Source organism: Microtus pennsylvanicus, chromosome 17 (assembly GCF_037038515.1).
Source record: "Microtus pennsylvanicus isolate mMicPen1 chromosome 17, mMicPen1.hap1, whole genome shotgun sequence".
Classification (NCBI taxonomy): Eukaryota; Metazoa; Chordata; class Mammalia; order Rodentia; family Cricetidae; genus Microtus; species Microtus pennsylvanicus.
The window spans coordinates 29,423,040-29,450,302 of NC_134595.1; the positions used below are offsets into that span (position 1 = coordinate 29,423,040).

The following is a 27,263-nucleotide window of genomic DNA, read 5'->3' on the forward strand; positions in this document are numbered from 1 at the left end:
TCATCTGACATCTGCAGCTGGCTGGTTCCACCCATCCCACCACAGGCAGCCTCTGAGATGGTCCTGCTCCCCACTGAGAAGTCGCCTTATTGTGGACACTCCTTCACCAGCCTCTAAGAGTGTGGCACTGTATTCGCCAGAAATCTGTATTTGAGAACTATAAAAATATTAGCAGCTGGGTGTGGCAGTACATGCTTTTAATCCCAGCACTTGGGAGGCAGAGGTAAGCAGAACTCTGTGAGTTTGAAGCCAGCCTAGTCTACATTGCAACTTCTAGACCAGCCAGGGTTATACAATGAGACTCCATCTTCAAATATACATCAACTGTACATTCTTAAAAAAACAAAGCAAAATCATGGTACGTGCATGTATGTGTGTGTGCATGTGAATGCATGTGAATGCATGTTCCTTTTGTTCATATGCACACCAGTGCACACAGACAATGTGTGCAGGTCAGAGGTTGATGCCAAGATGTCCTTCATTAATAGCTTCTCTAATTTTTGAGACAAGGTCTCTTATTAAACCTGGACCTTGCCATTCTATTTAGACTGACTGGCCAGCAAGCTTCCAGGATCCACCCACCTGTGACCAGCATTGGGGGTATAGGCACACAGACCACTATGCCCCGCTTAGGAGGGTACTGGGAACCACACTTAGAACCTCACACTTGGGCAGCAGGCACTTCACTCTCTAAGCCATCTCCCCAGAGTACAACACTTTAGCTCCTGGTGAACGCAGTGGCAAATGCCAACTTATTACAGTCTGAACTGGATCTGTGGTGTCCCACTATTTTTGTGAATGAGCTGCCCTGGCGAAATGTTCTTTTATTTCTAAAGTCAATACAGTTTGTAAGAAACAACAGGGATTCCAAGATTTCAGCCATCACTCTCAAATTTTTAAAATTCAGTTTACGGCACTGGTTCCCCATGGTGGGATTCCACAGTTCTGAGAACACTTATTTGCTGTTGCAATTTGGGGTGCAATTCAGCATCATCAGAGGGTAGACACCAAGGATACAGCTCAACCGTCTCTAGTGAGTGAGGCACTCACCCCAATCCGCTCATGCTCCAGCGTGTGAACACAGTCAAGGCTGAGGAAGAAAGAAGCCAGCACCAACTCCCAGGAGCTTCACCTGCAGGAAAGCTTTCCTAGGGGATACATTCTGAAACTGTTCGAGCTTTCTCTGGATTCGGAACTGGGTATGATGCAGACTCTGAACTTCTGCAACAATATTTACTAAATGATGTTGTCATGGAAACTAAATGAGTGAAGGAGCGAAGATAAATGAAAGCATTAGATTTCATGGCCAGGTATCACAGGAGGGTTTGCAATTATCAGCTTTCTTTATGGATTATTATTATTATTACTGGTTAAATGCACTTACATTGTAATACTGTAGAAGAACCCATGGGGAAAAGAGAGTGAAACAGACACTGCTTTGCCGCAGGCTGGCTGGCCCAGTAGGGTCAGGAGAGGCTCCCGGAGGGATCCCCACCTGGTTTCTTTCCTTCTTACCATTCTCATGGTGCATGGGATGTGCAATGAAGGCCACCCAGTACATCTTCCCTCAAGGAAACTCTGCTCCCCTTCCCCAACCCACAGATTCCTCCTCAGGGCGTGTCCCCTGTGAGTGGATGGCAAACAGAAGCACTGGATTATTTGGAAACCAGTGAAACCCAGCCTTGTCTACCCTGGGTCTACACAGGCCTAGCTGTGGCCCCTCATGACCTCTAGCGCTTCAACTTGTGTCTTCAGAACTCAGGCTCCACAGCATCCCTGGATGCTGCTGTTTTGATTGGCACTCATAATCACAGCCAGAGGTTGGCCTGCTTCCCAGCCCTGTCTGGAATGCGACCTAGACAAAGGGTGACTGAAAAGCAGCAACCTGCTCGGCTTTTGTCTCCTGTTGCTCTGCAGTTGGGTCTACCTTTCTTACCTCTTCAGTGTCCTTTATGTCCCCAGGGCACGGGCTCTGAACAGGCATTTTTAAAAACAGGGAAAGAAATAATTGAATTCATGTGATATGCTTGAAAAGATGGGGCCAGTGAGATGGTTCAGCATTTAAGGGTGATTGTTACTAATGCCCGATGGCTTGATCTTAATGCCCAGGACTCACATGGTAGAAAGAGAACTAACTCCCTTCTAGTTGTCCTCTGCCTTCTACACATATGCTATGGCACACACATACACCTGCACACACATACATACATGCATGCACACACACACGTGCACATGCAGTGACTGAAAAAGAAAAAAATCAAAATGAAAAGATGATTCCTAATATACCCAACAAATATCACACCAAGTAACGGTATTTCTCAGTGGGAAAAAGTAAAACCAAATGGCTTTAGGGGTTGAAGAGATGGCTCAGCGGTTCAGAACAGTGACTGCAGGACCTGGGTTCAGTTCTGGTAATGGACAACCATCTGTAAATCCAGTCCTGGGGGTCCAACGCCCTCTTCTGGTATTTTTTAGAACTGTACACGTGTTGCACATACATACACACAGGCAAACATTCACACACATAAATATAAATAAATCTTAAAAAAAACCACACGGCTCTCTTTAACATTTCATTTTTTAAAATTTTTTTCTAGCAGTACATTCTTTAAAAGAAGTTAACAACTTCAATTTCAAATATAAGGATTAAATAATGCAAATGAAAAGCTGTTGTTTTCGGTGAAGCTACCATCTAATGACCCTGGGAGAAAGTACTCTTAGAACTGAACTGATGCAAAAGTCCCTTAGAAAAGCTTCATTTGTTGCCTGTAAAGAGTCTTCGTAAGGTCACTTTACGTCCAGACCATCGCCTTGTCTCCGGTGGAGGAGCTTTGCTTGGTAATGGCTTGTGGTTCCACAGTGTTTTGTGTATGGGAAGCAGGGACGAAGAGATACTGTTAGTGTCACTCAGACTGGAGGGTCCACCATGGATATTCCCCAACACTGCAACATTTCCCCTTAACCTTCAGCAAGACACAAAAGAAAACCAAGTCCCACCTTCCCTGACCTCAGTTGCCCCCGTTGGTGGCGTTAAGAGGTCCCTGTGCATCAAGTCCAGAGCTCTCATGAGACCCAGTGTGCTTATGAAGAAACCTGCAGGCTCTGAGTGTCACCTGGCCAGGCCAGGGGTCTGCAGATAGAAGCATCTGGTGCTGTTGGGTTCCCCAGGTGACCCCCTGCATGGAAGCACTTCTTCCCTCAGAGGCAGGGAAGGAGGCAGCGCTCCTGAGAGTACAGATAAAAGCCCGCGAAGCCACACTAGGCGCCCGAGTCCCCAGTGAGCTGCCCACTCGGTGCTGGTGTTTACTGCTGGGACAAGAGCGCGTTGCGGTTGGCTTTCATCTTTTCCAGTCGCTTCACAAGGTGACCGTTGCTCACCTCAAGCTCCTCTGTTTTGTCCAGTGCAGATCGAAGCTGGAAGGAGGAGGAAAGGCAATGAGCTTGGACTTCGCTTCCCTGCAATCTGACGGGGTTTTGAGTGGTCAAGAGCCCAGCCCTACCGGAGAGCGCTGCTGACAGCCCACCCACACTGAAATTCTAAATAGTGTGTGTGCAGTGCGGGCATGCTTTTCTCTGTTTCCTTTTTAAATAATTGGCCATATGTTTCTTTAAAAAAAGTTAGGACTCTATTTGGTTTATGTGTTTATGTCTGTGTACCACGTGCATGCAGGGACCCAAGGAGGCCAGAGAATGCACCAGAATCCCTGAACTGGAATTACAGACATTGTGAGCTGTCATGTGGGTGCAGGGAACCGAACCTGGGTCCTCTGCAAGAGCAGGAAGTGCTCTTAGCCACAGAGCCACCGCTCTATCCTGTGTGTGTTTCCTAACTGAGAAATAATGTATGGCTCACAGTTCTGGCATCTTAACTAGGAGATGCTCTTTATCTGGAACTAGACTCCAGACCCGCGCTACCTTGTGGGTCTTGATGGGCTCAGGACTGCTGAGTGTAGTGAGCCATCAAATACAAATGAAACCCAGCCTGGAACAGATGGAGAAGCTTTCCTGGTGTGTGTGTGGGGGGTCAGGAGCAAGGTTTCTGCAGCTGAAAACGAAAGCTTGAATGACAGAGCCCCAAACAGCCGCAGCCTAGAGCTGGGCAGAGGGCCTGGGCACCGTACAGGGAGCTATGTGAGCAGGTTACTCCTAGGCTTGGAGGCATCAGGCAGAGGGCTGGCCCGAGGGAGGGAGCTCCCTATTACAGCAGTGGGGCTGTTGGTTGGTAGGGCACAGCCCATGGCTCTGCTTTCTACCCCAGGTCCCATGCAGGAGGTTGGGTTCTAGGAAAGAAGATTCCACCTTCCACCTCCTTCCTTCAAGCCTGGGATGTTCTGGTTCACAATTAAGCTTCACCTCACAAAATACTGAACTTGGGAAGGGAGAAATCATGGCGGTTGGGTGGGGGTGTGTGTGGGGAGCAATGCCCAAAGACTGGACACATGTCGGCGGTCGGGAATGGATAACAGAAAGCTAGGTGTGCAGTATTTAAAGAAATTATTCGATTATTAACTGTGGCCGCTCCCTGACACGCAGCCACAGGCCCAGCAGACGCTATACTTTCCAAGTGGGCGACTTTGCCTGGTGTCTTTGGGAAAGTAAAAGGTTCAATTTTGAGAGAAGTAGAAGCATGGCAGGTGGCCTTAAACCACTCAGCGTAGCACTGGCTCCTATCCCTGCCTACCTGTTCTGGGTTCCCCCAGGCAGCATGAAGGATGTAGGCAATAAGAGGCCTGAGTGCTCCTTTATCTCATTATAACTTGGTGTTTCTGGATGACTCCTGCAGCACATGCTCAAAGGGGTCCTAGCAGGGGGTGAGGGAGGTGAGGACTGAAGAGATGGCTCAATGGTTGAGAGCACTGGTTGCTCTTCCAAAGGATCTGGGTTCAATTTCCAGCACCCACATGGCAGCTCACAGCTGTCTGTAACTCCAATTCTAGGGGCTCCAACACTCTCACAACACAGACAAATATGCACATAAAAAAGAAAGAAAGGAAGAAAGAAAGAAGGAAAGGAAAGAAGGAAGGAAGGAAGGAAGGAAGGAAGGAAGGAAGGAAGGAAGGAAGGAAGGAAAAGAAAATGCAGGCAGTCCCAGCTGGCTGTGCTATGCTTTTGGTAACATGTTAGAATTTGAGGGAGACAGGCCTAAGCCGGTAATGAATGACCCAGACTTGGTCAATCCACCCTTTATTGACCCTAAGGACCATTCATGGCCCATTTGTTCTCTAGGAAAGGCCTAGGAAGTTTACCTCTCTTTGGAGTTTCCGTTTCTCTGCCTTTAGTTCATCTTCTATTTTTTCTGCATTCTCAGCAGCTGATCTATAGCGTGTTACTTGGCTCTCTAACCTTATTACCTGCAAGGAAGGGGAAAGCCATTGACATGGTCACCCACTGTTTACTTCTGCAGTTGGTTTTATGGTATTTGAGATCAAAGGGTGCGATTTAATAAAATCGAAAACAGGCAGTTAAGAGAGTGGCATTTTGGATGTTACCTGGGTTCTAGTCAACCGAGCTGTCTATGAGCATTTTCTAAGTGACCCACCCCATCTTGACAATAAATGGCCCCGGTTTAAAGGGCAGATCTCTCTTGGCTTTCATCACCCCCTTGAGGGACTTGAAAGTGCTTGCCAAAAGACCTGAGTTTGATTCCCAGAACTCGAAGAAAAGGCTGAGCACAGGGCAAGATGTGGCCCTCTGACCTGTGCGCGCTGGTCTGGGCAGAATGTAAGGCAGAAGGATGCTGGCCGGACCTTAGCACGTGTCCTAGGCTGCTGCTGTGGAAAGCCAGCACAAGAGCAGAAGGAGGCTTTATGGATGTGAGGGTGTGTGTCCACATCCCAGCACTTGGGACACAGAGGCAGGAGGATCACAAATTCAAACGCAAATTCATAGTGACCAGCTTGGATATATAGCAACACCCTTTGTTTCTACGAAAAGTTCCGCGCTGATATCCATAGCGGAGGTGGAAGTGATGGAGGAAGGTCATTGGTTAAATAAAAAGAAACTGCTTGGTCCTCATTGATTAGAAGATAGGTGGGAGGAGTAAACAGAACAGAATGCTGGGAGGAAGAGGAAGTGAGCTCAGATTCCACAGCTCTCCTCTCCAGAGCAGACGCCTCAGAGAGACACCATGCCCCAGCTCTGACCCAGGATGGACTTAGGCTAGAATCTTCCCGGTAAGACCGGTGCTCACAGATTATTAGAGATGGGTTGATTGGGATATCAGAATTAGCCAGTAAGGGCTAGAGCTAAAGGGCCAAGCAGTGATTAAAAGAATACAGTGTCCGTGTAATTATTTCGGGGCATAAGCTAGCCGAGCAGGCGGCTGGGGTGTTGGGGATGCAGCCCCGCCGCTCCTATTACTACATGGAAGGGCTTCCATTGTACTCATCCTGGAATGTACCACAGGCTGCCCCTAGGGTCCATGATGCAGAGGTGGGTGAGTCCCAGGTGTGTTCATTAGGAGGAACTCACCTGGCTTGTGGGATAATGGCTAGATGGTCAGGAAAGAAGCTGTCTTAGCATGAAGCATGTTGAGTTAACTATTTTAATTATTTATATGTGTGTGTGTATCCATGGGTATGCAGGTGCACATGTGTGCACTTACATGTGGAAGCCAGAGAACAACACTGGGAGCCACCCACCATCTTTTCCTTGAGACAACTGGCCAGCAGCTGGGCTAGTTGACCAGTAGCTGGGCTGGTTGACTAGCAGCTGGACTGGTTGTCTAGCAGCTGGTCTGGTTGGCCAGCAGCTGGGCAGGTTGTCTAGCAGCTGGGCTGGTTGACTAGCAGCTGGGCTGGTTTGCCAGCAGCTGGGCTGGTTGTCTAGCAGCTGGGCTGGTTGACTAGCAGCTGGGCTGGTTGTCTAGCAGCTGGGCTGGTTGGCCAGCAGCTGGGCTGCTTGGCCAGGTTGTCTAGCAGTTGGGCAGGTTGTCACTAGCAGCTGGGCTGGTTGTCCAGCATCTGGGCTGGTTGTCTAGCAGCTGGATTGGTTAACTATCAGCTGGGCTGGTTGTCCAGCATCTGGGCTGGTTGTCTAGTGCTGGGCTGGTTGTTCAGCGGCTGGGCTGGTTGGCCAGCGGCTGGGCTGGTTGGCCAGCGGCTGGGCAGGTTGACTAGCAGCTAGGCTGGTTGGCCAGCGGCTGGGCAGGTTGACTAGCAGCTAGGCTGGTTGTCCAGCAGCTGGGCTGGTTGGCCAGCAGCTGGGCAGGTTGACTAGCAGCTAGGCTGGTTGTCCAGCAGCTGGGCAAGTTGACTAGCAGCTGGGCAGGTTGGCCAGCAGCTGGCTGGTTGGCTAGCAATCACTAGGATGGAATGACAAGCTCTTGCCATCAAGCTCATTTTTTTATGGGGATCCTGGGGAATGCAGTTCAGGTCCTCTTGCAAACACTTTACAGACTGAGAAATCTCCCATTTAAAATAAACAGTAAAGAAAGTCTAAAGCATTCACAAGCCACATTGACATTGAGCTGTTTTGTTAAAACCACATAAGTAACATTAGCACCAGGGTAACAACTGAGAGGCTAATAAACACTCTTTTCTTAACTTTCCTTCCCAACTCTGCCAGGAGCATCCTGAAAGCCAGGCATGTGGTACACTCTTGGGATGCCAGGACTTGGGAAGTAGAGTCGGGGGGGATCAGAAGTTTAAGGTCACCCTTGGCTACACAATGAATTTGAGGCCAGGTTGGGCTAAATAAGACCCTGTCTCAAAAACAACAACAAAAGATGAAGTAAATAAACGCCTCAAGAGATCTGCTGCCTTACCCACACTCTCAGGACCTGTGTGCATGTGTAAAGGCCAGAGGGTGACATCAGGCATCTTCCTCATCTGCTTACCACCTTATATTTGAGACAGGGTCTCTCCCTAAACCTGGAGCTCACTGATTAACTAGCTGTTTTTAATAAAACGCTGATTGGCCCGTAGCCAGGCAGGAAGTATAGATGGGGTGACCAAAACAGGAGAATTCTGGGAAGAGGAAAGGCTCAGTCTGCAGTCATCACCCAGACACAGAAGAAGCAAGATGAGAATGCCTCACTGATGAAAGGTACAAAGCCACATGGCTAACACAGACAAGAATTATGGGTTAATGTACAATATAAGAGTTAATAAGAAGCCTAAGATAAGCTGGGCGGTGGTGGCACACGCCTGTAATCCCAGCACTCGGGAGCCAGAGGCAGGTGGATCTCTGTGAGTTCGAGGCCAGCCTGGTCTACAAAGGGAGTTCCAGGACAGGCCCCAAAGCTACAGAGAAACCCTGTCTCGAAAAACCAAAAAAAAAAAGAAGCCTGAGATAATAGACCAACCAGTTTATAATTAATGTAAGCCTCTGTGTGTTTCTTTGGGGCTGAATGGCTGTGGGACCAGGCAGTATAGAAACCTCTGCAACAACTAGCCTGGCTGGCCATCAAGTCCTAAGGACCCTCCCTGTCTCTATCATGCTGTGCCATGCCTGTCTTTTCACATGGGAACTGGGGGCCTGAACTCAGGTTTATCCCCCTGCCTCTCTAGAACCACATTTGATTCTCAACGTCACTATTGCAGTGGTTCTCGTCCCTGGGTTGCGACCCCTAGGATGTTGAATGACCCTGTCATCAGGTTGCCTATGACCATCAGAAAACAGATATTTACAATATGACTCATAACAGTAGCAAAACTGCAGTTGTGAAGTAATAACAAAAATAATTTTATGGTTGGGGGGGGTCACCACAACATGCATTAAAAGTGCCCCAGGATAGGAAAGCTGAGAACCCCTGGTCTATTGCTTTTTACCCACACCTCAGACTCTGCTCAAGCCGCCCATCTATAAACTGCCCAGGACTGAGGAGAATCACACCTACATTTTGTTCTAAGGCAGTTATCTCTTGCTCAGACTTTGCAAGTTTAAATTTGAGGTCGCTGATCTGTCTGTTGGCATCTCCTAAATGGGGACAAAGAAAAAGGGAGACATGGGTTAAATTCTCAGTCTCTAGAACATTCTGTTCTTGGGAACCGACTCTTCTAGAATCATCTCACACATCTTCCAGTTCTAGTCTCGGTCTCCAGAGAATCAAGACAAAGCATGCCTTCCATGAGTCCTGGTTGGAAGCTCCAAAGATGCGGGAAGGAGATGTAGGAGAGGGACCAGATATAATCTCATCTTCTGTCAGCCTGTCTCTAGTTGACTAGCATGAAACATGCTTAGTTTCCCACGTACCAGCAGACCCAAAGACTACGAAGCAAAGCAACCATGCCCACCTGTGCATTCTGGGACACCAGCTCCATCCCACAGGCTCATGCCTCCCCCCTGCCCGCTTTGCCCTACCCACAATAAAAAGGGTCTGTGTGCTGTGGAACTCAGGAGCCGTGAGGGGACAGGAGGGAACGCCGGGCGTCTTTGCCACAAGTGTGTAAGATCAGCACACACGAAAACACGCGTTTCCACACAGGGGTCAACATTTACTTTGCAAATCCAGGACATGCACGTCTGTCCCGTTTTCCAAGATGCCGTCCTCTGACCGCTGAAGGTCCTTGCTGTTCTTCGGTCTCCCCTCCAACTGCCCTTTGAGCTTCTTAATCTGAAAACACCACCAGTAAAGTCCGTTCATTTCTGGTTTTGAAAGGAAGACTGAAAAGCTGAATTTAGAGCCCATCATACCCAGAATGTATCAGGCTGTTAGCATGATCCCAAGGTGCTAGAGGCAAAGGTCCTTGGTAGTATAGAGGAGAACTTCATGAAAAGGTTACAGTCTAGCCTGTGTGCCACCAGCCAGAGGGATAAAATAATAAATAATAAAATAACCCCACAAGTTGAATGAAAAGATCCTGAGTTCACCTTAGAAGGGAGTAGGTGGGACAAAGACTTTACAACTTCAGGCATGAATTCATTTCTAACCCAGTGGGCAGTAACTTTTGTTTACATTGTATGTATCTGTCTGTCTGTGTGAGCCTTTGTGTATGTAGGTGCATGTAGGGAGTAGAAGCTAATGTTGGGTATTTTCCTCCCTTTCTACTATATTTCTTTCATTTTTGAGTGAGGCTCTCTCACTGAACTAGCTTATACACCCAGGAAGGCTGGCTATTCAATCAGCTCCAGGGATTCACCCATCTCTACCTCCCCAGCACTGGGATCACAGGTGCATATCACCATGTCCACCTTTTATGTGGGTGCTGGGGATTTGAACTCAGGTCCTCCTGCTTGTTCTGCCAGCACTTTATTGATGGAGCCATCTCCCCAGCTTCTGTGAACAGCAAGTTCTCAGGCTGAAATCCTCCTGGGACTCCAGAGTATGAACACACACACACACACACACACACACACACACACACACACACACACTACTTGAAGTGGTGATCTAAGAGTTGGCAACTCTTCATGATACGATCTTGGCTTAGTCACAAAGATCTGAGGCCCGTTAAGGCCCCTGGGCGCAGGAACATGGAACGAAAGATGTGCATCTGCACGCTGGCCTGGAGGCACTGGCCAGCCACTATGGAGGGGGCCTGACGAGAGTCTTCTCTCGGAGATGGAGAAGCACGCAGGTTCAGAACAGGAGCTACCAGCCAGATCGCAGGCCATTCTGGTGCCTAACACTTGCCTTTCTGCACACTCCTTCCCCTCACATCAACATCACCGTGGGTGCACGCTGCTCTGAGGGAGCAGGCATGGGGTCGGCAGTGGGTACATGTTTTAAAACACGCACAGGACCTTCAGAGACCCCCCCCTCTCCAGAGTTTAATCCAATTCTGAAAGACTAACAGAACTATAGAAAGCGAGCAATCGCATGCGGTCAGAGAGAAAGCTGGAGGAACTGGTCCCTTTGGAAAGTGGCGAGGAATACTTTTTAACTATCCTGAAGACAAGAAAGATGAAATAGCCCTTCGGCATTTCCTGAAGTCAGAGAAGGGAACAAAGATAAGTCACAGTTTAAACCAGGCGGACTTCTAAGCGCTTGTGTTTAGACTTATGGCTCTGGGCTGCTTTCAACCTCGGTCAGGGAAGTCTATCTTTGCAACTGGCAGCAGGCAGTGCGGAGACTCATTTAGCACTCTAAATGGGACATCTTTCTCAACTCCGTCCTGCCCCCAGAGCTCAGGGAATGTCACAGGGAGGAGGCAGGGAGAATGTGAGAGGGTAGACAATGGGGAGGCATGTCGTGAAATGCTGCCTTCTGGACATGAGACAGCTGTCCCGCTCACGGCCTCACCGCAGCTGTGGTACCTGGCCAGCAGTGAGCGAGTCAAAACTGCAGCACAGACCGGCACCCACACCTTAACGAAGAGCTATCGGTACTTCCTGATAGCTGCCGGGGGAGAACCATTCTTCTTTACACACCTCCCGCTGCTAGGCTTCCTGTGCTCCAATATCCATGTACATAAAGGGAGTACTAACCGGCCAGAGTGCATGATGGGGTGGGGGCGGGAAGAACATGAAGTTCAGAGGGGACATGTTGGGGAGGACGAGGGTGGAGTTGAAAGATTGAAACTGAAAGTGGATATGACCCTGTTTCCTTGCATACATGTATGGAATTCTCAAGGATAAAGAAAAATCATAATTAAAATGAATTTTGATCAGTCATTCAAAGAAATGTCTGCTGAAAAAGGGCATCTGATTCTGAGTGCACAAAACCCATGTGCGGGGACAAATGGAAGAGCATGGTCACTTCCTATCTCTCAATGGCAGATCTCCACCATTCATTGTGACATCCCCCTGAAGCAGCCATTCATTCTGAATGTACCAAATGCTGTCCTGTGGCTTCGAGTCCTCAGTAAGCCTCTCGTGATAATAATGTTTTATTTGGGTCAAATCATCAAGCCAGCATTGTTCTCAGATATAGGCGTTTGGGGGTTTCCAGAGTGAGCGAGAAGGAAGGCTAAGAAGGTGTATGGTTTCAAATGTTGTAAAACAACAGGAAGGCGTTTGCTTACCTGCTCCAACAAGCACTCCCGTTCATCAATGAGCTTTTTCAACCTAACATCTGAAGAGAGCAGAAAGACATAGGTGAATCTGTGCGGGGCCCTTCCAGCACGTCACTAGCAGAACAATGTGTAGATGGGTTAGTGGGATGAGGGATGGAGACAGTTAAACACGTACCACGATGAATGAGGCCACAGACAGGATGGGGAGGAGCTCAGCCAAGGGGTGGTGCCAGCCTCCCGACATGCTTCTCATCAGGACAGCCTCCGGCTCATGCAAACAGGCTAAATCTTCTACTTAGGCTAGCATGCAAGAACGCTAGGGAGACACGCTGCAACACAAGAGCTCACAGGCTTCACGGTTTAGCAATGTGGGCAATGTTGCCGTTCACGAGCCCTGAAGTTTCAAGAAGGGCTCTCTCCAAGTTTACACCCCACAGCTAGTTAGCTTTCTCACTTCTAGCACAGACTCACCAAGGTCAGAGTTTTAACTCTGTTTACAAACCACAAACCCAAGGACAACTTGTTCACTGAGCCAGTTACAATACGCTGTTACTTTTTTTTGCTTTGGTCCCTGTAATTCTTCATTCTTTCCACCCTGGAAGTGTGTGTGTGTGTGTGTGTCTGTCTGTCTGTCTGTCTGCCTGCCTGCCTGCCTGTCTGCCTGCCTGTCTGCCTGCCAGTCAGTTCTCCAAATCTTTCTAGGCAAGAACTAAATACTCTCTGGTCTATAGGGAGAATTGAGCTGAGTGAGAATTTTCACATTTAAAGGCAAACATCAGGATTCTGGGTACTGGTAGAGATACCGGATGCAGGTGCTGATCCAACAGTTTATCTGCTGGAAGCTGGTCAAAGCCCAGAGTCCCCAGTGGGCTTGTATTTTCTTTCTTCAGATGCAGGGGAGGCCCAGTGTGATGGTTAGGTGACTCCTATGGGCTCACAACGCAGCGTGGGGTGTCTCTGACTACTGCTTTCCATGGGCTCTTCAGATCCAGACATAAACCTCTCAGTGGAACCCTTAAAACCTGGCCTAGACTTCACATTCCAGCATGCTCCTGTTCTCACACTGCCTCCTTCAGAATTCTCCGAACAGTGACTAGTTCCCTTTGATGAGCCACCTGTGAAAACCCACGCACAGAAAAATCATCTTTGTTCTGCTCTCATTCCGGCACACCCTAATCCAAGTGATTGGGATTTGATAACTATCTTCCAAAACACTCTTAAGATGTTACCTGGAGAGGCACAATATAGCAAAATAAAAGCTGACAGAAAATCTCAATAATAATAACACAGTTTTCCGAGAGATGGCTCACGTGTTAAACGCTAGGTGTACACCCCAAATGTCAAGAATTAATGCAGTTTTCTGACCCTGTGGTGTTCTACTTTAACTTACAGCCCAGTAGCTTCTGTTAGGTGTTTTATTCTTTCTTTTCCAAAATCCACCCAACGGTAAAGCAATCTTCCCTTATGTATTTCAGCCTCATAAAAAAAAACAACAAAAAACAAAGACTATAGTTGTGACAAGCATGGATTATATCATAAAACAATTTTACAGCTCACCTATCAATTACACAACATTATTTTTTTTCTCTTGACTTCAAATAACCTAGAAAAGCAGTAAAAAAAGAAACGGTAAAATGTAACAACAGAGGCCGTGGGAAACAAGGCTGGTGGCCCAAACTTCAGTTTTATGGAAGAGAATATGAGAAAGGGACACTCAGAGAACAGAAAGAAGAATCAGAGAGGAAAACCGAAAGCAAAGAGTCAAGAAAAAGGGAAAGCAGGAGCCAGGCGGTGGGGGTACACACACGCCTGTAATGCCAGCTCCGGAAAGCTAAGGCAGGAGGGTCGCTGAGTTGGAGGTCAGCCTGAGCTACACAGTGAGTTCAAAGTCAGTCTGGAGTATAAAATTGAGACGCTTAAAGAAAAGATAAAAAGGAAAAGTATTTGGTGTAGACCTATCTAGTTTGCTGTGGAACACTGCCTGCCCTGTGTTGAATTCCCCTCTGTTGACTCGGTTACAGCAGGGTCACCAATCTGGAACACTCGATGCCGAAACAGGCACAAACTACTCACTAATGATAGCAATTGTAATATCCAGAAACGAGGTATCAGAACAAAAGAACTCACATTATTCTCAACTTGGATCTTTCTTTTGTACTTATTTTAAATTAGTTGGCTGGTTAGTAAAGTTATCTTTGTATCACTGAAGGTCTTTTTAAAATCTGTTTTTTTTTGTTTTTTTTTTTTTAGCAAATTTTCTGCCCTACAGTTTTGAGACTCAGAAAACGGGAAACAAAGAGCTAGTGACTTCTAGAAAATTCCTGAGGTAGCCAAACAAGTGATGGAATTCTCCAAGTTCCTGGTTTCTTTGTCATCTTGAGGTCTGGGTACCTTAGCAACTCCATCCTAGGGTCACACAAGGCCAGTTAACTGCATTAACTCCAGAAGATGGGACTCACATCTTCAGTTGGCAAGAGGAGGCCTTCCCAGGTCTGGAGGTTTGTTCATGATAAATGCCTGAAACGTGAACTTTGCACTGTGTGGGGGGTACTTTCAGCCATTACACCCCTCCCTGCTGCCCAGGAGAGTTGTCTCCTTTCCGTATGCTCAAATGTGCCCGCCTCCTCAAATGTTGGGGGGGCGGGCAGGAAATGCACTGGCTGCCCCTTCCCTTAAGCCCCCTTCTGATACCAGCTCTGACCGAACCTAACCATGCCAGCTTCCACCTTCCCTGAGGCTAAAAGATGGCTGTTCAACCGTGTCTCCCTTCTGGTTATAGCATCCAAGGGGGTTGCCAGGGCAGGGGATGAACCTCTTTCAGCCATCGGCCATTATAGCCAAGAAATGTGTAAAGGGGCAAGAAGTGTGTTAAGGGGGCAGTGGAGGTGGCAAAGGGTATGGGTAAAATGCCTCTTCTCCCCAGAAAACAGTGTTCTAAGTATGACTACCACACCGCCCCAGTATTGGAAACACCCCTCCTGTCTTTCAGAGTCTGGTCACTGGGAATACATTTTACCACTTGCCCCTTGGCATAGAGACTGTGTGGCAAGCCGTACCGTGACACCTCCTAGGCAGGGACCAACTAGCAGAAATCAAGACCCTCAAGCCTTCTAACTCCTAGAAGTAGAGTTTCGGGGTCTGAGTGAGAGCAGACATTTGAACTGAAGTACGGGATGCTTGACCGAAGTCTTCTGGCCCTGCTGAGCCCTGGGTACAGCCTGCAGCCTGATTCCTGTTTTGCCTTCATGGTACAGGATGAGAGCATGCAGCAGCTCACCTGTCCCGGTTCTCAGGACACGTGCGCACACAATCAATGTTTTCTCACCACTTTTACCCTCTTCCATCAACAACCCTATGCACCGCCATGTTTTAGCAGGGCAAATGGGGGCTTTCCTTAATTATTGGAGGGAGGGCACATGGATGTGTCCACAGAGTACAGCAGGTGGACTCTGGGGGTGCCCTCTCAGCTTCCCTGGGCTCCCACACCAGTGCCAGGGCAGCCTCAACATGGGGTACCCTAGTCAACTATGAAGACACTGAGAACTGGTCTTTCTAAGCCAGAAGTGACTTCCTACAGGCACTGTGCAAACAGCTACCAGGGACAGAGGTCAAGGGGCTCAAAGACCAGAACTACAGGCTTGTAAAATTATAAAATGTTTTTATTTTAATCATATGACACTTCAGTTTGTCTCAGATCTTACTGAGGTTTTGGTCTTTTTGCGTTCCACTTTGCCGTGTAACAGTAGTACGAATTGACACGATCCCATAACATGTCAACAGCAATCATACAGTACATGCCCTTGTGATTTTATATCTAGCATTACTTTTTAATTCAACTTTATGATCATTTTTTAATTGCTTCTTTATATAGAAAATACATATTTCTTCAGGCAGGTAAAATAATAACTTTCCAATAAGAAAATATTGAGAAACAACAAATAAAAATATTTATACCAAACACAAAAATATTGGATTGTAATCTAATGAGTCCTTTGCATAAGAACAGACAACTTTTTGTAATTTCCTTTAATCATAAGTAAACATTCAGATAGGAAAATCACTATTAAAATTAAGAAGATGATAACTGATCTGGGAATGTTAATTTCAACTTGTCGTTAACAGAAAGGAAAAAAATAAAATATTCATATAAAATGAATTTAGCAGATCACCCGTGAGAAGCGAAATAAAGATCTCTGATAAAATTAACCGGGGTACCATCAGCAATAAGATCCATGAGCTTTGGTGCAAAATACAGCACTTCTGTGAGGTAAAGGCACGTGGTCTCCCTGTGTTTCCTGATACCTGTTTGAACCCCGACAGTGATTGATCTCTACCCTGAGGTGCAGCTCCTCCCACCCAGTGACCTGTATGCTACTTTATTCATCTAACCCCTTTAAATATATACCACACAGGTTATGATATACATATTAAGATCAAATACGAGAATACCTCTATTTTAATAAGACATCAGTGTGACTGTTCACGTCTCACAACGCAGAAAGCTAAGAATGCTGCTTGGTCACTTCAACTAGACGCTGACACAGTTGGTCAAGCACATCCACATTTTGTCTCAGCCTAGAGCAAATGGTGAAGTCTTGGCCTTAAGGCTGGAATGCAGACATGATAGGGACATGGTGTGGCCTGACGTTAATGGAATGTTCTCGGCCAGAACTGAAACTGGAAGCAACGGTTGGTGTCTGGGTGATCAAGGGTTGAATACAAATCTACAAGTAACAGTCTATAACTTAAAGTAGTTGATATTTGGTGACTGGTTGACAACTGGTCCATCCACAGAGACTGGAACATTTGTGAACCTCCACAGTGGAGTTGAAGTTCCAGAGGTTGGGCTTAGTGTGTTGAGTCCTTGGCCCTCTCTGAAACTCGGTCTCCCCCGCCTGCCTCCTCCCTGTCTCCTCAGGACATGGTGCAATCCTCCTTATTCTTGCTTTTCTCAACTTCCCCTCTTGCCTGCACTCCACTTTCCGAATTGAAGCCGCCCAGCTCCCCTGACAGGTCCTTGTTGTCTACACTGCAGCCATCTTCGGCCTTCTCAACCGTCTGGCCTGGATGTTGGGACAGGTCCTGCCCCTCTTCACTTCCTCTCTGAGAAGCATCGTTAGCATCCTTTAGGGACTCTTTCCTTCCCATCAGGGAGATGTCCCCTTCTTCGCACTGGGGACCGTTCTGATCTAAGACATCTGTGGGAGCATCATTGGGACCATCTGTAACGTGTTCTCCAATTTCCTCACCCTCAGCGCTGGTGCCTGACAACTGCGCTGCATCTGCCTCGTTCACTGCATCCACCTCGGATGTCAACGTGTCTCCGGCTGCCGCTGCTGCCTTCCCTGCCTGGGTTTTTACACCATCTTCTTCCTCTTGGTTCTGTTTTCTGTTAAACTCAGTTTTCGGATCTTCTGGGCAATCAACATGTTCACTGCTTCCCGCTGTGATTTTTTGTTCTGGGCTTTCTGTCTTTTCACTCTGGGTTTCTGCTGCCTGCGTTTTGTCAGGGAACTGGGTCTGTTCTTCCTCCAGGTCACCAGCTTCTGTGTCCTGACAGTTTAACTCTTGGTTGGCATCTTTGCGGGGTTCTGCTTGGGCTGGAGATTTCTTCTTCTTGTTTTTCTTCTTCTTGTTCTTCGACTTTTTCTGCGGTGAATCCAAGGCCTCTGCCTGCTGCTCACTCTTTGCTTTGTTGGGTTCTTTTGCATTAAGGGGCGCAAGCTTGGCATCTGTGCTACCTGGGTCTGTTGCATCCTGATGGCCGCTTTGCACTGTGGGAGTCCCAGGGGTGGCCTGGACTTCTGCCTGGACGGGCTTCTCATCCCTTACTTCTGTGTCTCCAGCCCTTGTTACAGGGTTTTCCCCACTTGCCTCTGGGCTCTGAATGAGGGCCTCCTCAGGCTCAGCTACTTCTTGGGTGAGTTCTCTCTCCGAGTCGGCCCCGTCATTCATATAGCTTCTATCATGATCCGCTGTGTCTTGGCTGCGCTCCAAAGGACCAGAGGCTGCGGCATCGGCTTGTTCCCCAACTGCAGCTCCTCCTGCCTCTACCGCATTCTCCATGTGATTGTCACCTGTGCCCCTTGAGTTCGTACAGCTCACCTTGTCAGCTTTGTGTGGACATGGTTCGAAACTAACTTTCTCCAAGTCTGTTTTCAGATCCTCTTGATTCTCTTCATCCTGATCACCTATAGAGTTTTCACTTTGAGCTCTGGTACCCAAGGCAACGGGCCCTGACTCTTCACTGTCTAGACCTCCCAGGCAGTTGGACTGTTCCAAGCAGTTTCTGGTCCTACCATCTGGCTTGTCTGTGACCTCATGTGACTCAATCTGCTCTGGGGATTTGAGGAGAGAAGTGATCTCTTGAGCTTGGCTCTGAACCTGCTGCTCACAACTGGCCCCTGGTAGTGGTCGTGGGGACAGAGCACTGTCTTCAGCGGGTCTCTGGTCCTCAGCCTTCTCACGGGGATGTGACACCCCTTTGTCCACACAATCCTTTTCTGGGTTGGGTCTGGGCTGTTCTTGCTCAGTATTCTGTAAGGCTCCTCCTTTCCCCACATTTTCCACAATTTCCTTTTTCACCTCCACTTCTTTGGCTTTTCCTAAAAGACCATTGAGAGAATTGAGGGGACCCCGTGATGTGATGGGCACTTAATATATATTAAAATGCAAACACATGTTCCAATTACCACCCAGTTTTCTCAGAGAGAGAGAGAGAGAGAGAGAGAGAGAGAGAGAGAGAGAGAGAGAGAGAATCACTGTCAACAAGCCTTTTATCAGGCCTGTGTACCAAAGCAGCAATTGCATTAGCTTGTTTTTGAGAAGCAAGGGCCACTGGCACCACCTCCAAGCTGAGAGTGATTGCTACCATCTGGTAGGAACTGACTTTCAAAGGTGAGGTTATGATTTAACTGATGAAAAGAGCCGTGGGTCAGGCAGGCAGCCACACAAAGGTTTTCAGCGTGGATACCAGCCAGGTCCTCCTCCTGTACTCCTAACTCCTACCTCTAGACACACATCAAAACACTCACACTCTCGACCACTCAAGTCCCATGGCTCTCACAGCCCTAACAGTAGCCCTCATGTTTCCTCAAATAACATCCACTTTTAGAGACTGGATGGAAGGTCGGTCTCAAGGAAGACGCTTCTTGAGTAAACCCTACAAGGTGGAAATCAACCTACACCCCACTCTCCGGCATTGTCTCCTCTGGAAAATGCTCTCCTCCGAGACACATCGGACCTTCCATCCATCCCCAGGGGAGTGGTAAAGAACCCCAACGAAAGGCAAAGCTGAAGATCACGGTGAACGCTTAACCCATCCATCAAAAACCTTATTAATCAGTCAATTAACCCCCAGTCTATTGGATATTATTGGAAATGAAAGCTTGTCAATCTAAGAACTCCAGGAAAATGCTGGGAAATATCTGGCTTTTATTTAGAGGCAACTTAACTTCACCCTTAAAATTTTTCTACTATTGCATATGTCTAGTGATGTGCACTTTATGTTAAAGAAACGTCAGACATAGGTGAATTTAAAATAAACCCATGGTGTCTCACTGATTAGATAGATACTGCATCCAAAACCCTTTGGGGCCACTGACAAAAGCTGCGTTTCTTCTTCTCTCTGCCACGTCACATGATTGCCAGGGATGTGTCAACTGTGCATGGAGACAAGAGGACCCGTCCCCAGTGGGGCCGCCCTGGAGGCACAGTGGGAACTATGGAATCCTCCTGTCTCAGCAGCTCCCACATTGATGAGAGCACATGGCTTTGGCCATGACAAAGGGTAGGGAAGCTCCTGGGAAGCTCCGAGAAGCCAGGGCCTACAGGATTCTACGTGGGCATAAATGTCACAGTCACAGACTCCCACCTTGTAAAAACCTAGCAACTGGATTTACCCCAAGTCAGAATTTAAGACTCATTAATTTGTAAATCTTTCTGTTATAGAAAATATTCCCATAGCCATGAGATTTTCCAGCTGCATATTCTTATAGAGGCTAACACAGCGGCATACAGAGGAAGCCCCCTCTGAGTAAGGTGTGGATCCCACCTCCTGGGAGCACGCCCCACTTCCAGCCAGGCCCACTCCCAGTACCAAGGATGCCTTCCATTTTCGGGGTGGGAACAGCAACGTCAGGGCTGCCCTCTTCAGGTGTCGACTGTCCCACTCAGGCACCTCATACCCTCTCCAAACGCTTGCGCGGTGGGTGTCCAAGTGTGCCAGGCTGGCAGGAAACCATGGCCAGCTAACCCACTTCACAGCCTCCACTCTTCTGACCCCCGAACAACTCCATCACAGGATGAAGTTGACAGTCGTCATTGGACCACATCCAGAGAGAGAAGCCAGATCAAACTCTCAACACGATCCCTTGACTTTCAGCCTATCTCTTTCTACTCAGCCTTGAGAAGCAGAACAGAAACGTGTCCTTGAGCTATTGGTGGAAAAGCGCTAGACAGAACGCATGCTACACAGCACCGTGGGTGATCACATGGTTTGGCCAGGACGCCACTAGGAAGTGACAGAATGAATGGCATGCCGCGTGACTGTTAACAATCGGTGGCAATCGTTTGATTCTCACAGTGCACAAAGGTGAATCGATGCTGACCACACAATGGAAGGATCCAAAGAAGAGCTCTTACCTAGCGTCCCCTCCCCGGCTGACTTGAGGGCATTCAGCTCTTCTTTTGGCATCTTGGTAGGGCCTTGGTACCCAACATCATTCAGTGAGTCTGAAGTCTCTCCGTTGGTGGTGATTTCTGAATTTAGGATTATTCCATGTTTCTGGGAGCAAAACAGGTTCATCATAATACTTGGTGAGACCAGGTTAAACTATATTTTCTTCATTATAAAATGATGTAGATGCTAACTCTATAGGGATGGAGAAGTGTCTAGATACACTCACAGTCTATCAACCGAGGCAGATCTACAATGGCTTCCTTCTTCCTCATATGTTCCAAAATGCCAGTGATTCTCAACCTTCCTAATGCTGTGGCCCTTCAAAATAGTTCCTCATGTTGTGGTGACCCCAACCATAAAATTATTTCGTTGCTACTTCACAATTGTAACGTTGCCATTGTTATGAATCAGAGTGTGAACATCTGATATGTGACCCCTGTGGGGGTCACAAGACACAGGTTGAGAACCTCAGCAATATACACGCTCTATTTTCTGATGACAAGCTACTTTAAAAAAGGCTTTCTTCTAATTAGGAAATTGTCCTGTGGCCTGCCCCACAGTGGAGCATCAAGAAAGCAAACCTTTCACTATTAACTTTGACTACAGTCTTAAAAATAGGAGAATAGCGTGAAGAAAGGAAACGCAGGTGGTGTGGAAGGACTGAGTGCCCTTGGCAGAGATGGCATTTGCAGGAGGTCATGATGCTTCATGTCTTCAAAGAGACTATCTGTGCCGAGGACATGGCCAACCCCCTAAACCAGCTGCCTGCCTCAGTTGCAGAGTACCTCCTTGCTATCTACTTGGTCCCCAGTGCTTTTTTCCCCAGGCTCTTTGGAGACTCCCAGCTGCGGCACACAGCCTGGACCAGGAGCATCATTTAGGTTTTAGCTCTAAGCCTGTATCCAGATACTTCCTTACTCTGACTTTGACTGGGGAGCTTGGAAGACGACATTGTGTGTCTGGGGGCAAGTCAGGATGTGGTCATGGTCACACTCAACACTACTGCTGTAGCAGTCTGTGAACCCCCCTAGAGCTGCCTGCTGGTTTCCCCTTGGCATGGCCCTTTACAAAAAGTGAAACTCGACCTTCCTGTGACCTGGTGGGTTAGTGTGATCCCGCCATATATCCCAGACACTGTTCAGCTAATGAAGTTCTTGGACAAGAGGCACATACATTCTAATGAGGGTAAGAAATCCTTAGATAATGCCAAACCCAGAGCTAGAAATCTGAGCTACTTTCCAGATCTGGTTTGCTTGTAAGCACTTGGGCCGGATGGGCACTGGTATCACCTGCTTCGTGGGGATAGTTCATTGAAGGCTCGAACACAGTGACAAAAGCAGACAGCACCCACGGTCACAGACCCACAGAGCTAGAAGTTGTCACCTTGGTTCGTCCTTCCTTCCTTTCCCCAATTCAGAATCTCTCTGTGTAGCCCTGGCTGCCCTGGAACTAGATCTATAGACAAGGCTGGCCTCGAACTCATAGAGATTCGCCTACCTCTAACTCCTGAGTGCTGGGATTAAAGGTGTGGCCAGCACTGCCCAGCAACCTTGGTACTTTTCTCAAACTGAACTTTGGCTTCCTACCTTTAACTCCTCCTTCAGCTTGGCTGTTTCTTCTCTAAGTTCATCGCGTTCACTCCGTATGGAATCAAAGAACTCTTTCTGTCTTTCTAACGCCTGGGTGCACAGCAGAGCCGAGAGGAGAGACAGGGGAGAGGGAGAGGGAGATACAGAAGGAGGGTGAGATTAGCACAGATAGCAGGATAAGCAAGAAGTAAGGACAAGGAGGCACTTCCATCCAGGGTACCAGTGAGAAAGGATGCTGTTGGGTTTATGCCAGCCTAAACCAGCGCTACTGTTCACACACAGAGCAAGGGATGCTGTGGAGGAAGCCTGCTTTACGCCATCCATTTCTGTCTTTTGTTTTCTCATCGTAGTACTTGGGACTGAACCAGGGGTCTCACATATGGAGGTAAGGGGTCTACCACTGAGTCACAACCCCAGGAGATCCCACCACTATCTCAGCTTTCTTTTCTTTGTTTGGGGCGGGTGGTGTTTTTCTTTTTTTTTTGAGATAGGGTCTCGCTGTGTGGCCCGGGATGGCCTGGAACTTGCCTCTATGGTGCTGGGGTTAAAGGGGTGCGTTACCACTGCCTGGCATTAGGTCTGTCTTTATCTTACGACATGGTGCTGGAGAGTGAACAGGTGTCACACAGTCCTTTAAACGAGAGATGAACGCAGAACAAGAAACGCTGCTAAAGAACCCCACGTTATAATTTTAGACATTTCCATGTTTAAGTTCCTGTTCACATGTGTGCGTGTCTGTCTCCCTGTGTGTGTTTCGGTGTATAATTCAGAGGACAATGTCGGGTGTCATTCCTCAATTGCCATCCTCTTTGTCTTTCTTTCTTTCTTTTTTTTTTTTTAATTTAGAAACCGAGTCTTTCACTGGCCTGGAGTCCCCTGATTAGGCTAGGCTGGCTGGGCAGCGAGCCTTAGGAATGTCCCTAATCTCCACCTCTCCAGCGCCAGGGCCACAAATGTGTGTCACCACGTCTGGTCTGGTGACTCAATTCAGGTCCTTTTGTTCACACTTTATTAGCAACCATCTCCCTGGGCTATTTTTAGACACCGGTTATGAGCATCTGTTGTTCAAAAAATGTTCTGGGAGAGCATGCATGTGCGGCGCATGAGCACATGGTCTCTTAGCCAAGGCTCGCGAATGTGCCGAAGGAGGATGGTGAGGGCTCATATTGTGCACATTTCTGTGACGAGGCAGATCACCTCTAGACCTGTCTTAGGGCCCAGTCACATAAGTTTTTTAGGTATCACGGGCTGCTGCTATGAGTCAGCAGTGACTTGGTGGGGCCCACTCTTCCTATTTACCCCTCCTAAATGGGGATGGGCTGTCTCCCCCTCTCTGCTGAGGAGGGAGAGGGGTCTGATGAGGCCTCCCTGTGGAGGTCTCAAAATAGGAACCCATGGAGTATGGCATGCTGCCCCCCCCCCCCACCGCATCATAAAACCCCAAGGCGACTCTGGGGTTTGATCTTCCATGTCGAGCTGCCCAGAACCTTTCTCCCTGCATGGTCCACATTGTACCTCGGCCCCTCTGGCACAGCAGGAAGAGGGAGATAGTTCCAACTACCCAGAGATGGTTCCATCCACCCGGGTAAGCTGGAGAAGTCACCATGCTATTTATGCTGTGTCACCTGAGGGTCGCATGCACATCCATGCAAACATTCTTCCAAACCAAAGCTTCTGCAGGAACCACGTTTGCTGAGCAGCCCCCACCCCCACCGGGGGACAGTTTTGCGAAGGCTTGAGACTCCTACCCCTATCTTTTTGTCTTTCCATTCTATCGTTTCCTGAAGATCAGAGATCTCCCTGATAAAACCCGCCTGCTTCTGCTGCAGCTGTCGGATTTCCTGAGGAGAGGAAGAGACAGAAAGGAAATAGACAAAGGGTTGAGCAGAGAAAAGAAATCAGGGCTAGATGACCAGGGCAAGGAGGTCTCGCCATCCCCGGATTCAGCAGCATGCTAGGATTTTTTTTCCTTGTTCTACTCTCAGCTCCAAGAAGAAAACCAGCCTGGCTGATAGGTTACCTCAAAGCCATCACTTACAGTCCCGACTAAGTTAAAGAATGAAAACCCAACCCCATACAGCCACGCTTTGCTTAACCGTAGGACAGCAGGCTGAGGGAATGCGGGCGGGTGAGCTCGTCATTTTGCAAACATCATAAAATACGGATAGCTTTTGATGGCTGCAATATCACCAAGTAATGTAATCTATGGGTCCCACTGTTGATCAGAATGCTCCGTGGCACAAACCATGGTACCAAATGAGCACAGCGTTTATGAACTCATATAATTCATAGAACTCTCCTAGTTCTGAGACCGCTGTGAAAGAACCTTCTGAGGAGGGCTCCTAGAACATTGGTCCTCAACCTGTGGGTCATGACCCATTGGAGAAAACATATTTCTGATGGCCTTAGGAAGTGAGACACTGCTCAGAATCGAAATCTCAGTTATGAAATAACAACGGAAGTTAAGTTATGGTTGGGGGTTCCTAAGATCATCAGAGTTATTTTTTTGATGGTTGTGACTCACAGGTTAATAACCACTCTGCCCACATTAAACCTGCCCACATTATTGCTCTGTGTTCTCTCTTCACCAACGCTAACCTTGGCTGCTGTCAACACGGCTCCCACCTCAGCGTGTGATGTGCCTCCCTCCCGTGGGTACCTAGGGATTCCCTCAGAGCCACACAGATGATCGATGACAGCCTTCTATTTCAAGGTCATTAGTTTCACCTTCGAAATCTCTTTTTTTCCCCACATTTATAACTTCTAGGGACTTAGGATGCGGATTTTGTAGAGGCGGGCAGCATTTTATCACATCTCCCCTCCCAAAACACACACAAGAGCCCCAGAATGAGAATCTTCACCCATGAGAGGAGCTATCTCCTTGAGGGATGGAAAAGTAGTCTGAACCCTGGATTTTAATCGAAGCTGTAGCTTTAAGGATTGCTATGAGCTGACTTCCGGGCCTCCAAGGTGACAAGTATTTGGATAAGATCTTCAGAGGTATGAAGGTTAAATGAGGGTGCGTCCCAGGTGGACAGGATGGGTGTCCATATTGAAAGTGTACACTCTCTGCTCTTAAGGTCACAACACTGAAGGTGACCCTCTGTGCCCAACCTTGATTTGGACTTCGGTCTCCAGAACTTTGAGGAAATACACACGTGCTATCAAGGCCACCAAGCCTGTGGCATTTTATCACAGCAACGTGGACTAGAAGAGCAAGGAAGCAACAGAAAAGGAAGAAGAAAGGTGTTACCCACCTCAAGCATTTCTTCCCTTTGCCTCAGAGCTTCTTTGACTTCAGCAAACTGGAACTGCAGGATGCTGTGGGCATGCTTCTCCCTCTCAAACTCCTGTGAGTGAGGAACGCAAGACTGAGGCTGCAGTTTGATGGCATTTCTGTCACAGGGCTCATGTTCTCATGGGCCACACGTCCCTCAGGACAAACGGCCCTCTACTACGTCATCGCTGTTTCCAAGCTCATTCCTCTGCTGTCCATTGAGGACGATCAGACAGTTCCCCCTAAAAGCAACCCTCGAATTGTGCAAAGCTGAGAAGTTATTTCCCAATTCCTCTCTATTAAGATGCATCTTAGGGTCTCTCTCTAGGGGTCTGTGCTGCAGGCTGGGAATACAACAAGAATAAAACCGCTTCTTTGTCCTGAGTCCCAGCGGGTCCTGAAGTACATGCGTGACTGCCTTTCTCTGAGCTCTGAAGGTGTGATTTCTGAAGTGGAGTAACTGTGCCTTTTCCAAATAAGTAGAAATAACAGTACAATTTCCTCAAATCTTTGATGTTTGTAATTAATAACCTACGAAGCTGACATAAAATAAAAGGCAGGAAATGTATTTTAGCATGAAGATCTGGAAGCATCTAGCTGTGCATTATTTAAGTGTGTCTGTTCTTTAATACACAGGCTTTTTTTATGCAGAAATTTATATTTTCTTTATTTTGGTTTTGGTTTTTCTTTTTTTTTAATTTATTTATTTATTAAAGATTTCTGTCTCTTCCCTGCCACCGCCTCCCATTTCCCTCCCCCTCTCCCAATCAAGTCCCCCTCCCTCATCAGCCCAAAGAGCGATCAGGGTTCCCTGCCCTGTGGGAAGTCCAAGGACCACCCACCTCCATCCAGGTCTGGCAAGGTGAGCATCCAAACTGCTACACAGGCTTTTTTATGATTGTTCTATTTTCAGGCATAATAGAAACATTCTAGCAAAATTCTCTAGTTTGCACATTGAAACTATGCATAATCACATTTCAAATTACTCTGAGAAGGGCACAGATGTCTGAGTTTTATACATATACATACATACATATATATAAATATATATATATATAAAATATATGTGTGTGTGTGGGTATGAGTATATATGTATGTGTGTGTGCGCCCACCTATGTGTATAGGTATGTGAAAGCCATAAGTCTACCTTGGGGGTCACTCCCCAGGAGCTGTGGCCCTTGGGTTTTTGCCTTTTCTTTTCAAGGTTGACTTTATTATTTTATGTATATGTGTGTGAGTCTGTGCACGTGTGCAGATGCCCACGGAGGCCATGGCCATCAGATCCCCAGGAGCTAGTGTTATAGGTGCTGGAGAGCCACTTGACATGAGTGCTGGGGACCCAACATGGCCCCCTGACAAGACAGTATGTACTCCTAAGCACTTGGCTACCTTTCCAGACCTGGCCTGGGTTTTTGAGAAAGGGTTTTTCACGGTCAGAGGCTGACTGATGAGGCTAATCCAGCTACCCAGGATGCACCGCAGATCCAGCTGTCTCTGCCTCCCCAGCACTGGGATCACGAGCACATGCCACCCCAGATGCTAAGGACTGAACTCATGTCTGAACGCTGTGCAGCAAGTGCTTTAGAGTGAGTTATCTCCCCTACCCGTGAGACTGTTCGGTTTGGCGGCAGAGTCTTGCTAAGTAGCCCAGGTCAATCTTGGACTCCTCTTGCCTCAGCCTCCTACATGCTGGGATCATAGGCATTGCCACCAAGTATGACAAAGACACAATAGTCTCATTCTCGGACTCTGGGCTTTCTGGACAAGTGGAGAATCACTGTTTAAAAAATATATAAACATGGGTTGGAAAGATGGCTCGG

General features: G+C 47.7%; 1 protein-coding gene across 37 annotated transcripts in view; it reads right to left on the reverse strand.

Moving 5' to 3' along the window:
- Positions 1–2,560: 2,560 nt before the first annotated feature.
- The window catches only part of Lrrfip1 (LRR binding FLII interacting protein 1), a 131,877-nt gene continuing 107,174 nt past the window's right edge, over positions 2,561–27,263 (reverse strand). For 16 of the 37 annotated variants that reach the window (XM_075951472.1, XM_075951468.1, XM_075951474.1 and 13 more), the window contains 5 exons: positions 25,424–25,516; positions 23,915–24,007; positions 22,164–22,256; positions 20,541–20,682; positions 15,536–18,502 (listed from right to left, as the gene is read on the reverse strand). In XM_075951472.1, the coding sequence (XP_075807587.1) occupies positions 16,812–18,502; positions 20,541–20,682; positions 22,164–22,256; positions 23,915–24,007; positions 25,424–25,516 (2,112 nt within the window). In that variant the 3' untranslated portion in view covers positions 15,536–16,811. Of the gene's footprint in view, positions 3,415–5,246; positions 5,352–8,839; positions 8,920–9,441; positions 9,557–11,906; positions 11,957–15,535; positions 18,503–20,540; positions 20,683–22,163; positions 22,257–23,914; positions 24,008–25,423; positions 25,517–27,263 lie in introns of those variants that run through there. The other 21 variants (XM_075951491.1, XM_075951502.1, XM_075951506.1 and 18 more) reach the window with 4 other exon arrangements.